At 37.5% G+C, this 13,795-nt stretch overlaps 1 protein-coding gene across 2 annotated transcripts; it reads left to right on the top strand.

Moving 5' to 3' along the window:
• The first annotated feature begins 6,683 nt into the window (after nt 1–6,683).
• On the top strand, nt 6,684–13,455 carry LOC137024885 (gastrula zinc finger protein XlCGF57.1-like). 2 transcript variants are annotated; one of them, XM_067392826.1, is made up of 3 exons: nt 6,693–6,712; nt 7,325–7,529; nt 11,955–13,455. In XM_067392826.1, exons 2-3 carry the CDS (start codon nt 7,373–7,375, stop codon nt 13,097–13,099), a joined length of 1,302 nt encoding a protein of 433 aa, XP_067248927.1. In that variant the 5' UTR covers nt 6,693–6,712; nt 7,325–7,372; the 3' UTR covers nt 13,100–13,455. The 2 variants fall into 2 exon arrangements, with proteins under 2 accessions (XP_067248928.1, XP_067248927.1); XM_067392827.1 differs by lacking the exon at nt 7,325–7,529 and having other exon boundaries at nt 6,684–6,712.
• The last annotated feature ends 340 nt before the right edge of the window (nt 13,456–13,795 follow it).

Here is a 13,795-nt window from a genome sequence, read left to right as displayed (position 1 = left end):
TTTTTGATGGCGAAACTGTCCAAAAACACACAATATTGCTTCTGAAATGCAACACAGTATTAACTCCTTGTTTGAATAAAATTGAATTTCACATTTGCATTTGTGCAGATATTCTCTAAAAATCTCTTTCGTGCGATATTGGTAAACTATATCATATGAAATATCTAAATAAGACAAAAACCCCCAGAGGTTTATTTTTTGTCCTCATATCTTGAACGTTAGTGGCTTTTTAACTGCATTCCTAATAAGCTTTATTCCAATAAGCTAAATCAAGAGAAATAATAATGACAAGAAAATGCACTGCAATATGGTCAAACTGGTTTCATTATAATAATTACATTGAAAAATAGGCTACATTAAAGGGGATTCACTAATAGATTACTTTATTATTTATTTATTTTACATGACTAATAATAGCTTACTAGCCTATTACTTTTTTTAAATGTTATCTGTAGGACATTTCCTATCTGGTGACCTATACCTATTAAATCTTAATTTTTTATTATCTTTTAAAGGTGCTAAAGAGGATGTTTTGTTTTATACATTTTTGCAATATTACTTGAAACTGTCTTTACTAATTGATAAAAGACTATTTATTAGGTGCACTGAAAGTAATAATATTAATATACATCATCTGTGCACGAGGTAGGGCCTTAAAAACATCAGCCAATCATTTACGCGATCATCGGACCTCTGGCTTGTCAATCACTGCCATGACGTTCCTTGTGAGAGACGAGCGCGGCTGCGCGCTCCAGTAACTTTCCACACTCCATAGGCGCTGCATGCAATGTTTTTGTCAGGAGACAGGAGTAACAACTGCAGATTATGAGTCACCTGCGGTGAGTCCGACATAATGAATCCACTAAGTGTGTGCGCGGCTTTAAGTGTAAGGCCGATTATGAATGTAAATTGATACTTATGACTGATCGCGCTCAAACGCGTCCAGTCAGAGCCAGTTGCTTTCAGTCTGTGATTACAGTCGGTGTTCAAACTCAATGTGAAAGTATATAAATCTGCTTCAGGAGCAGGAAACAATCGCTGTATGTTGAGCATAGTCAGAATGTTTTAGCTAGTTGTTAAATGTGTGCCCGGCTTAATAACACAGCGAATGGCGGTAGTAAACACTCGTATTCCGATACTCGTGCACGTTTACACAGGTCCAGTGCTTGCTCTGTCCCCAGCAATTGGCGTATAATAATAATATGTCATCAATGCTGAGGCACTTCAACGCCAAGCATGAGGGCATGCAGGAGAACACAGATCATGGTAGGCTATATTTATTCTTCCACACAGTGATTTATTGAACATTACATTAACGTGATATCACATAACAGTTTGTTTGTTTCTGTCTTAGTGGGCCGGAAGCAAGAGCTGGATAAGGCTCTTGTTAATATGCTGGTGAAAGACTCTCAGCCTTTTTCCATTGTGGATGACCAGGGCTTCAGAGAGTTTGTGGGAAAGCTAGACCCCACATACACTCTGCACATTTCGTCAGTAAAGCCGGTTCCCTGATTACCGCGAAATTGCCATCACCTGCTTTCAAATGGAGCGGCATTTAATAGACAGAACCGTAGTTCACTGACAAGCTACGCAATATCGCGTTCATTATCGAAGGCGATTCATCTGCGAAAGCAGGTGATGGCGATTTCACGGTAATCAGGGAACCGGCTTTACTGACGAAATGCGCGTGACAATCGCATGCGATATATCGCCCAGCCCTAGGAGTGAGTCTGACTTCTGATATGTGGACCTCTATTAATATGGATGCATATCTTGCAGTCACTTGCCGTTTTGTGCTTGATGATGCAATGCTGGCCACAGTACCTTTAGGAGTGCTGCCATTCCCTCAAGATCTGCGCACAAGGGCACGGAAAGTGGTGACCTATTTTAGATCAAGCACTACCTCTAAAGAGAAGCTGAAAATGTACAACAGCAGATGAATTGTGCAGTGATGAAGCTGATCCAGGAGGTGGACATGCGCTGGAACAGCTCCTCTTGATGCTGCAGCGCTTATATGATGAGAGGCAGACAGTGGGAGCAGCTCTGGCATCGCTCAGAACAGAAGTTAATCCTCTCTCTTCTGACGATTATGAAACAGTAGCTGCTTGTCTACAAGTGCTGAAACCATTTTACATGGCAACAGTGGAAATGTCCCAGCAGAAGAGAGTGTCGGGGTCAATGGTCATTCCACTGATAAAAATGTTGCTTCACACAACTCGGGAATTACTGATCAATACCAACAACGTGACCGCAAAACTGTTGGGACAGAACATGTCTACAACCCTCCTGAATAAATTTGACACGCTTGAGAACTCAACCGTCCTGTCGCTGTCCACACTGCTTGACCCGAGATTTAAATGCATTGGTTTCTGCAGTCAAGACAAAGCACAATATGCGGTGCGACGACTGACTTCTGAATGCGCAGCGCTGATGAGGCACACACTGGACACACCTACAAATCCATCTGCATCAGCTCCACTTCAACCAGCAGCACCAAATGTACAAAATCCATCCTCCACAGGTAATGTTATAAGTAGATAATTACAAAATGAAACCTTACAGAGCATATTACTCTCATGTTTCTGTCTTTCAGCTTTTAACCTTTGGAAAAGCCTTGATGAACAAGCAACTATGGCAAGAACCCAGAGGAATTCCACAGTAGATGCTACTGTAGAGGTCCAGCGATACATGAAGGACCCTCCCTTGGAAAGATCTGAAGATCCTCTGACCTACTGGAACGAACACAAAAATATCTATCCAAATTTGTTCAGGCTAGCAAAGCAATACTTTTGCACACCGGCCTCATCAGAGTGTGCCATGTGAACGTGTGTTTTCGAAAGCTGGAGAAATTGTCAGCAAAAGAAAGAAACAGACTCAGTCCAAAAACAGTGGAAAAAATATTGTTTCTAAATAAAAATCTTTAAATCTCCATCCCATGTACATAATCACTCCCTGCCCTAGTTACACAAGCACCCCCTACCATTACAACACATCCTCTGTTCCCCCAAGCACACCTTGTCCTGTGTGAAAGGGCCTACAGTCGGTGTTCAAATTCCATGTGAAAGTATATAAATCTGCTTCAAGAGCAGGAAACAATCGCTGTATGTTGAGCATAGTCAGAATGTTTTAGCTAATCATAAAATGTGTGCCCGGCTTAATAACACAGCGAATGCCGGTGGTAAACAAACACTCGTGCACGAGTTTTGGGAAGCGTTCACTTGAAATGAGCTGTGAAGGAGGGGGATTGTTCTTCCGCATGCGCTCATTTCAAAAACTCAGTCGACGAAAACATCCTCTGTACCACCTTTAACATAGATGATACTTGTATAAGTATACAACTTGTCAAAGTATGTTTCTATCAATGACATGAATGCTGCAAGAGGCTTCTGTAATGGGCCAATCCCAAATTAGGCCAAACAGGGTAGGGCCTATTAAGGAGTGTCCTACAGTTCAGTCCCTCAGTTTGTCGTTTAGCAGTTTCTCCAAAGTCTCTGGATGCTCTTTGAAGGCCATTGGACTTTGAGATGAAGCTCAGTTTTTCTTGTGACTCTTTCTACATTATCATCAGCAGACTTCAGAAGAACCCTCATATTCTTCTCTAGTCTCTTATTTTTTTTAGTCCCCATTAGTCCTTTCCTCTTCTGTTCATCTTGCTCTTTTTGTCATCAAGATACAGAGCCGATCCTCCATATATGTTGTGTAGGGCCCCCTAACCACCAGGGGGCACTCTTGCTCATCACTACACAAAAGACCTGTTTACTAAATCATTCAGGAATTACAACCATTCAGTTTAGATTTTCAATTTTTTAAGTCTACGTTTAAAAAATTCATGAAAGTAAGAAAAATGAATACTAAAACATGAACACATTTACTTACACCAAATGATCTCAGTCAAGATGATTCAAACACAATTTCACAATAATGTTTCTTACCACTTTAGAATGAATCTTAAAAAATACTTTCAGGAAACGCATTAATACAATGTGAAGAAATAATTCTTTATTTGTGTATCATTTATAAACAGGAAATTTATTGAATTGGCAGATTTTAAAGGTGCCCTAGAACTTTTTTTTTAAAGATGTAATATAAGTCTAAGGTGTCCCCTGAATGTGTCTGTGAAGTTTAAGCTCAAAATACCCCATAGATTTTTTTTAATTCATGTTTTTAACTGCCTATTTTGGGGCATAATTAGAAATTAGCCGCTTCAGGGTGTGTGGCCCTTTAAATCTGGTGCTCCACGCCCCAAGAGCTTGTGCTTGCCTTAAACAACATAAAAAAAGTTCAAACAGCTAATATAACCCTCAAAATGGATCTTTACAAAGTGTTTGTCATGCAGCATGTCTAATCGCGTAAGTACAGTGTTTATTTGAATGTTTACATTTGATTCTGAAGGAGTTTGATAGTGCTCCGTAGCTAAAGCTAACATTACACACTGTTGGAGAGATTTATAAAGAATGAAGTTGTGTTTATGAATTATACAGACTGCAAGTGTTTAAAAATGAAAATAGTGACGGCTCTCTTGTCTCCGTGAATACAGTCAGAAACGATGGTAACTTTAACCCTCTACCGCACGCAATATGATAAATCTATATAAAAAAAAAATATTTGACTCTTTTTTTCTTTTCTTAGAATGGCTTAACTTAAAGTGCTGTAAAAAAAAATTTTGGGAAAAAATATTATTTTAAGGTACTTTATGATATGTTGCCATATGGCAACAACGTACAATAGTGGAAAAACTTAAAATAAGTGTAAGTGTATATAGTTCATATTTTTCCTCAGAAATGTTGTTTGTATTGAATCAATTAGTGCTGTTATAAGTTTTAGCAGTAATTATAAACAATACTTATACTTATTTTCCAACATCTTGTGTTTTTCCATTCCCTTTTGCTGAATAATGCTTTATATTCTTTAGATTTCACCTTTTTTCTGTATGAAACTTCAAAAAGCATTTTTTTTCCAAAGGTGAGACACATGTAGACATCACATTTGGTGCTCTTCACACTTACAATACACTTACAGCCACTTGCACCTGCCTTTTTGAGACACCATGATAGGACAGTGGTTGGTCTGGGCCAGTATACATGGCTGTGATGGCAGATCTCTGATGTTGATTTAATCCATAATACAAATGCCATGGCAGTCCTTAACATACGACTAATCAACATTATATCACTAGCATTAATGTTTTTATTGTTATAGCTTAACAGACTGCAGCTGATCTTTGCTAGCTATCTAACCTATTATAATAATGTCATCCCATTATTGCGCAGTGTTGCCATATGGCAACACAGACATTTTCTCAATTTACCAAAAACTAATTTCATAAAAACATTTTTGAGTGGTGATTATGTCATCATACCTTACCTGAGATGATGTTAACATTTTTTTTTTGTGAATGTGACATGGGCAGGTACTTGTTTGTTACTGACGTTTTAGTTTGCTTTCAGCAACTACTGACAAGAGATGGCAGTCTGTCAGATATCGAGTCACAGAAAAAAAATGCATGTCACGTGACTTAACCAAAGCACATCATTGGCTAAATTAAGGTCTTCTCTTACCAATAAAAAAACTAGAATGTTCTCTTAAAGAGAAGGTGGCAAGGAAATGAACATAAAGAGTATGTTGCCATATGGCAACACTATGCAACATGCTAACGAAACATTTAGAAAGACAATTTACAAATATCACTAAAAATATCATGATATCATGGATCATGTCAGTTATTATTGCTCCATCTGCCATTTTTCACTTTTATTCTTGCTTGCTTACCTTGTCTGATGATTCAGCTCTGCACATCCAGACGTTAATACTGGCTGCCCTTGTCTAATGGCTTTTATAATGTTGGGAACATGGGCTGGCATTATGCAAATATTGGGGCGTACACCCTGACTGTTACGTAACAGTCGGTGTTATGCTGAGATTCGCCTGTTCTTCAGAGGTCTTTTAAACACATGAGATTTATATAAGAAGGAGGTAACAATGGAGTTTGAGACTCACTGTATGTCATTTTCCATGTACTGAACTCGTTATTCAACTATGCCAAGATAAATTCAATTTTTTAATCTAGGGCACCTTTAATACATATAATAGAAACAATTTGGAAAAACAATCTGCAAAAATGCAGAGCGTTCTGTGGTGTGAATTGTGTTTGTGTTCACTCATTAGTGAGCGATTTGAATCACTACATAGGCAGCAAATGGCCCCTGACATTGGAGACTTGACTTACTTTTGATTTAATCAAAAAATCTGTAAAATATTGCATTTTTAATTGGACTGAACCTTTTAGCAATCATTTTTGGTTTTGAATGAACATTTATACTTTAAAAATTGTATTGCTTCTTATACTTATACTTTATTCTTGAAAGATAAATTTTTACACAATTTACATCTATTTTTAGACTCAAATGAACTTTATATGTCCACATTTTTAATATTGTTAAAAACATTGACTCTTACATGCGTTGTTTCCATTCGGGCATATAACCTCTGCTTTATGAACTTACTCTTTTTTAACATGTTTGTTTTCTATCACATTTGTCACTATTTTTATACACACTGATTAGCCTATCTGGTAAAAAAAATAATACATTATTTTACCCACTCTGTGATTGTAGACAGCAGAGTGTGGACGGGACTTTTATTTTGGACTGGTGACATGACGTCATAATGCTGCGCCGCGCTCCTTCGTCTGTTGTGATTCGGCCGAAGAAAGGTTTGTTTAAAGAATTTGCTTAAATCGCTAGAGACCGTTCAGTCTTAGTTATTTATTAGTTAGTTGTATTAACTAACAACGTTACTTATTTACTGTTGAATATAACATTGTAATGGTATATTTTGACACGAATTCGGTCACTGTCGAGTAACGTAAGTGATGGAGAAACTGAGCTTTTCGAAACTCCGAGTCAATTGAATCAAATACTTTGCAAAATGATTCTTGCAGTGATTCTTAGCGCTCTGCTGCTCAAGCAGTGTAAATGAACGAGAGCAACAATGTATAATGACAACTTATACAAACCAACTGCTAATATTTTCATGAAAATGTAATTTTTTTTAAATGTAAATCATTTTAATGTGATCTACTATATACCGAAATGTAGATCATAAATGACTAATTATAAAGTGTCTGTTTAGTTTGTGTTCTTTTATTAAATAGCAGCATTTTTTTTTTTATTTTTTTTTTAGCTAATCAGGTCATTTAAGGCCATTAACTCTCACTCTGACTGACTCTCTCTGCACTGAACTACTGAACTAAAGCTGACTGAGACGCACCCAGAGATTTAGTTTGAATTTATTTTTCTTTCTGTTAATTGTGTCAAACGCACAGAACAACTTCCGGTGAAGCAACTGAGATCCGCATGACACTATTGTAAAGATGGCATTTACTAAAGAGGAGAGTGAAGACATGAAGATGCCGTTTATTAAAGAGGAGCGTGAAGACTTAAAGATGACATTTATTAAAGAGGAGAGTGAAGACTTGAAGATTGAAGAAACATTCATAGTGAAACATGAAGATACTGAGGAACAAACAGGTTGGTTTCATTCTCAAAGCTAGGGGCGAATTAAGGTCTACACAGGCCCCTAGATTCAGGAATTTCTAGAGGTCCCCCACCCTGCAAGCGAGAGAGAAAGCCTGTTTCCACCTGGTATTAAGATGCGTTTTTGGTGATCCAATCACAAGTGGTCAGCCAAGACGCATTACCATTACAATCTCTGGCTTTCAATAAAGGAAAACAGAAATAAGTAATGCTATATAAGGGGATTTTATGGTACTGCTGCATAGATGGCTGTATAGCCCTGTATAAATACATGGTTGTGTGCATTGCTTGCAGATATAATAATTTAATTGTATTAGGTATGCATTTGGATATAGCCTATATTTAGACATTATTAGACACTAACTTTTGTCAAAGTTGAGATTGTTTTTGTTAATTTGTTTAATTAGAATTTTACACTATCCAAATATTATCCAACAGTATGAATGAATTTGTAATTCCAATCGAAATATCCAAACAGCAGTTCTGCTAAAAAAAAAAAAATAATACAGAAAGATTTTTAAAAACACAGTTGTAAGGATCCCAGGATTGATTATGGAGTTAAAAATATTGTTCATGGCAACAAAGTAGGCTACTATTTCATTTTGCTTGGATAAAGCCTAAAACCTAAAATAAAGCCTTGAAATAAGCCTAATGGAATATTTAATAATAAATACATTTATCTGAAATGTAAATTATTTAATTCCTTTATTGCCTATGCATTAAAGGAACACTCATTATTTTATTTTTTTTAAATAGGCTCATTTGAGTTTTACCTTTTTTGAATCCATTCAGCCAATCTCCGGGTCTGGTGGTACCACTTTTAGCATAGCTTTTTAGCATAGTTCATTGAATCTGATTAGACCATTAGCATCTCGCTCAAAAATGACAAAAGAGTACCATGGGTGCAGAGGGTGCAATGATATTACGCAGCGTCTCTCACAAATGTCTCAATGGTTACAAGGCACGCTCCCTGTGCAAACAGGGGGTCACAGGCGCTGCGTAATATCATTGCTCCTGCTGCACACATGGTACGGCAGCAAAGTTCCTTGATTATTACGCCGGAATGAGAGTGTAGTTCCTAGCCATATCAGCCTAGAAAATCGCAACTTTTCATTTTCCGTCGGTCTTAGTACACGATGTAACTACAGAAGAGTCAAGTTTTAAATAGGAAAAATATTGAAACTCTTTGGTCATTTTTGAGCAAGATGCTAACGGTCTAATCAGATTCAATGAACTATGCTAAGCTATGCTAAAAGTGGTACCGCCAGAACCGGAGATCGGCTGAATGGATTCGAAAATGGTAAAACTCAAATGTGTTCTCATTTGTCACGCTTGAATGGTTTAACAGCATTTGCATGGAGGAGCACGGGATCACGGGAGCACAGGAAAAAAGGGATGCTGCATTAATTGTGTTAAATTTTTAAAAAATTATTGCATGCATTAACGTTGATAGCACTACTTGGGACATAACCGTAGGGTTGTGTGAATACAAAGCAAGACGGACATTGTGACAATATTTTCATGTGTATTTGACCGTAAGGGAAAGAAGCGGCTTTATGTTTACACACTGGGAATGAAGCACAGGAATTAACTCATGCACAAACCCAGCTGAAATTAAGACCAACCTTTCTTATGAAGATAGGTGTGCGAGTCTTGCATTCTCAAAAATGTGAAAAAATAAATGACCCACTAGGTGGCAATACACACAGTACTGAGCACAGTGTGCAGTCGTCGAAATAGAGTGTGGAAAGAGCGATTCAAAAACAACACGCTTGAAACGAGGAAAATGGATGGCTAAACCTGAAGAACGTTTGTGCGAAGGGATCAGAAAGTACCCACATTTGTACAATCCACATTTGAAAGAGTACAAAGACTATAGATTCTTGTTCTCTTGGTGTATCTTCTGAACTATGTTGCAGTGGTGGATGCACTATTTTTCTTCTCCGATCTTGCCCAGCGAATGTCCCGTTGATGACACAACTCAGTGCTGCCCTCCGATGACTGGTAGAATATAGAAAAAAATTGTATTGCGTATGTGTCTGCCATCCGCGGTTGAGGATACTTTGAAAGATGCGCGGACAAGTGAGTATACCCGGCCCTTTAGTCTTCAGAAGAGAAGTGAATTGTGGCATCTCTGTTGAGAAGTGAATCAAACGGATGCTCTTCATGTTCCGTGTGATTGGTTTGCAGCATATGTTGCACTTTCTGGTGCACGCGCTTCGGAGTTAATCACAAACTCTGGGTCAAACCTGAGTTGACCGAGAACTTTTAAACTGATCTAAACCAGGTTGGATTTATCTGGATTTGGCAACTCTAAACCTACTTGGAAACTCAAGAGTTTGTTCAGGTAGATTTATGCAACAGGCCTCCGGCAATAAAGCTCTTTATGAGAATATATTTAAAGGTGCCATAGAATGGAAAATTGAATTTTATCTTGGCATAGTTGAATAACAAGAGTTCAGTACATGGAAATGACACACAGTGAGTCTCAAACTCCATTGTTTCCTCCTTCTTATGTAAACCTCATTTGTTTAAAAGACCTCCGAAGAACAGGCGAATCTCAACATAACACCGACTGTTACATTCCAACAGTCAGGATCATTAATATGTACGCCCCCAATATTTGCATATGCCAGCTCATGTTCAAGGCATTACACAAGGCAGAATTAATGTCTGATCTGTGCACAGTCGAATCATCAGACTAGGTAAGCAAGCAAGGACAACAGTGAAAAATGGCAGATGGAGCAATAATAACTGACATGATCCATGATTACATATTTTTAGTGATATTTGTAAATTGTCTTTCTAAATGTTTCATTAGCATGTTGTTAATGTACTGTTAAATGTGGTTAAAGTTTCCATTGTTTCTTACTGTATTCACAGAGACGAGCCATCGTTATTTTCATTATTAAACACTTGCAGTCTGTATAACTTCATTCTTTATAAATCTCTCCAACAGTGTGTAATGTTAGCCTTAGCCACGGAGCACAGCCTCAAACTCATTCAGAATCAAATGTAAACATCCAAATAAATACCATGCTCACATAATCTGATGTATGAATGCAGCATGCATGTTGAACACTTTGTAAAGATCCATTTTGAGGGTTATATTAGCTGTGTGAACTTTGTTTATGCTGTTTAAGGCAGTCGCGAGCTCGGGGGCGGGGAGCGCGAGGATTTAAAGGGGCCCCAGCCTGAATCATAGCATTTATAATTATACCCCAAAATAGGCTGTTAAAAAAATGAATTTAAAAAAATCTATGGGGTATTTTGAGCTGAAACTTCACAGACACATTCAGGGGACACCTTAGACTTACATTACATCTTGTGAAAAAACGTTCTAGGGCACCTTTAATTTTAACTGTTGTTTTTTTATAATTTTATATTAATTAAAGTAACACAATCATTAGAGATGAACCATTCAAGAGTAGTTTCTTATTGCATTAACTTATTCTTTCTAAGTAAGTATCTTTATATTCATTTTAATTTATTTATTGTGGGTCAGATGAGGGGCTACGGAGCCTTTAAAGGGACATGGTGATGGGGAAAAAAATGTAGATTTGCTATCCTTTTGTGTCCTGGGTAAATACAACACAAAGCTTTCCAGAGAGAACGCAGGAACTGAATTTGACACCCATGCTTTAGGGGCTCTGTATGGGTCTGACCATTTCACCAAATGAAAATCAAAAGGAGATATTTGTATTGTATTATTGTGCTGTTTTCTGTATCTTCAAATAAAAAAACACTTAGTTACCCCACATTGACTCTTCTACCTGTTGTTTTTCACATGGCTGATCTACACTGTGAAATGTGATTCCATTAAGAGCACTAGTAATTTGGGGCCAGTTGTTCAAAAGTTATTCTGATCGGATTTCGGCTATTGGATTGGATCAAATCTTGAAAATGGGTTGTTCAAAAGGCAAAAAGGATTCTGAAATCAGATTAAATCGCAAAATCCAATCTTGGTTTTGAACTGGATAAAATCATCAGTTTGTGCTATTCAAAACTTTTTAGTATGAATTTGGGATACCTTTGATTAAAAACAAATCTGGATTATACTGATCCCAACAGTTGGGTGAATTTCAGGAACAAAAATGTAATAAAACTTTAAAACTGGTCAAGATAATACAACATATTTATCATGTAATATACATACATTTTTTTATTTTGATTAGTTTATCTGTTAAAGTAATAAATTAGAGGTAGACATTAGGCTACATATTTAGTCTTTTGGTAACCTACTGTGAATGCAAAGTTTCTCGAGTCAACGCTATGTGGGACTTTTCTGAGAGATTGCAAAAGCATGAATGCCCCCTCCCTCCCCCTGGTTTTTATTATTTATATGTCTAAATGTTTTTTTGTCTGTTGCTTTGTGCCATTAAACTAGTGTTAATTTATATTTGTCTCTTTTTGCTTTAGACCTGATGGTGCTGAAAAAGGAGAGTGAAGTATTGAATGAAATGGAAGAGAATGATCAGTACGAGAATCATCCTGATATCATAACTGGAGAAAAAACTTTTAGTTGCTCACAAAAAAAGGCTAAAAAGACAGGAACTAGAAGTAATTTCACCTGCCAACAGTGTGGAAAGACATTTAATCAAAAAGCAAGCCTCAACAGACACATGGGAGTTCATGCTGGAGAGAAGCCTTACACATGCCAACAGTGTGGAAACAGATTCACCCTAAAAAGAAGCCTTAACAGGCACATGAAAATTCACACTGAAGAAAGCCTTTTCACCTGCCAACAATGTGGAATAAGTTTCACTCAAAAACGAAACCTTAAAGCCCACATGAGAATTCACACTGGGGAGAGTCCTTTCATCTGCCAACAGTGTGGAAACAGGTTCGCCCTTAAAAAAACCCTTAACAGGCACATGAGAATTCACACTGGAGAGAGGCCTTTCACATGCCCTCAGTGTGGCAAGAGTTTTGCTCAAAAAATTACCCTCAACAGACACATGAGCATTCATGCTGGAGAGAAGCCTTTCACCTGCCAACAGTGCGGAAGAAGTTTCAACCGGAAAGGAAACCTTAAATTCCACATGACAATTCACACTGAAGAGAAGCCTTTCACCTGCCAACAATGTGGAATAGGTTTCACTCAAAAAGAAAGTTTTAACAGACACATTAGAATTCACACTAAAGAGAAGCCTTACACCTGCCAACAGTGTGGAAAGAGTTTTGATCAACATAAAAACTTTAAAGACCACATGAGAATTCACTCTGGAGAGAAACCCTACATGTGCACTCAGTGTGGAAAGAGTTTCAATCAAAAACGAAACTTTAAATACCACATGAGAATTCACACTGGTAATCAACCCTACACATGTCCTCAGTGTGGAAAGAGTTTCAATCAGAAACAACACTTTGTGGACCACATAAGTATTCACACTGGAACGAAGCCTTTCACCTGCCAACAGTGTGGAAAAAGTTTCAACCGAAAAGGAATCCTTAACAGGCACATGAGAGTTCACACTAGAGAGAAGCCATTTACATGTGGTCACTGTGGGAAAAGTTTTGGGTATAAAGTAGCCCTTAAGTACCACATGATTATTCACGTATGAGGGAACTGTTTTTGTACATTATCAGTGTGGAATGAATTTCACAGACAAGAAACACCTCATGTTTGAGAGACTGTATAATGTGCTGATTATTGTTATGGTACTAAATCTCCTTGGAGGGCTGAATTCCCTGTTAATGTCCAGTGACTACAAGAGGAATAAATAAGCCAGAGTTAAGAAATTAGATTCAATGTATTGATTAGTCAAATAAAGAATAAACTTGTTACAATTTTACATGTCAACAGAAGTCTAAATATAAATAAATAAAATACATAAAACTGTGTAGGCCTTCGCAAAGATAGAGAGAGACGTGTTATCTGACAATAGCCACTTTTCCATTACGAGCCAGGGCTTTTTAGCGGGCCAGGTGGGGCCAATAGCCTCGGACCTGTTGGACCAAGCCCAAAGCCTCCGCTGTGTTTCCGCCGTTGGGCCAGAATCTCCACAGTGCTTCCCTTAACACTCTTCTCTGAAACAACGTCACACAACCCTATCATTTCACTAACAAAGGGAAAGTTTTAATCAGACAGGAAACTAGCGAGATTGTGAAATGAACATCATAAATGTTTGCTTTTTTGTTTTTTACTTAAAGATTTAAAACCCAAGCATCAATGTTTTACCAAAGTTTTACAATAAAAAGTGATACACACTGATAATAATTAATGTCTGTCAGGATTGCACAGTAATAATACAGAAATA

This window comes from Chanodichthys erythropterus, chromosome 8 (assembly GCF_024489055.1).
Source record: "Chanodichthys erythropterus isolate Z2021 chromosome 8, ASM2448905v1, whole genome shotgun sequence".
Taxonomy (NCBI): Eukaryota; Metazoa; Chordata; class Actinopteri; order Cypriniformes; family Xenocyprididae; genus Chanodichthys; species Chanodichthys erythropterus.
Note: the sequence above shows the minus strand (reverse complement) of the source record. Positions and strands in the feature narration are given on the sequence as shown.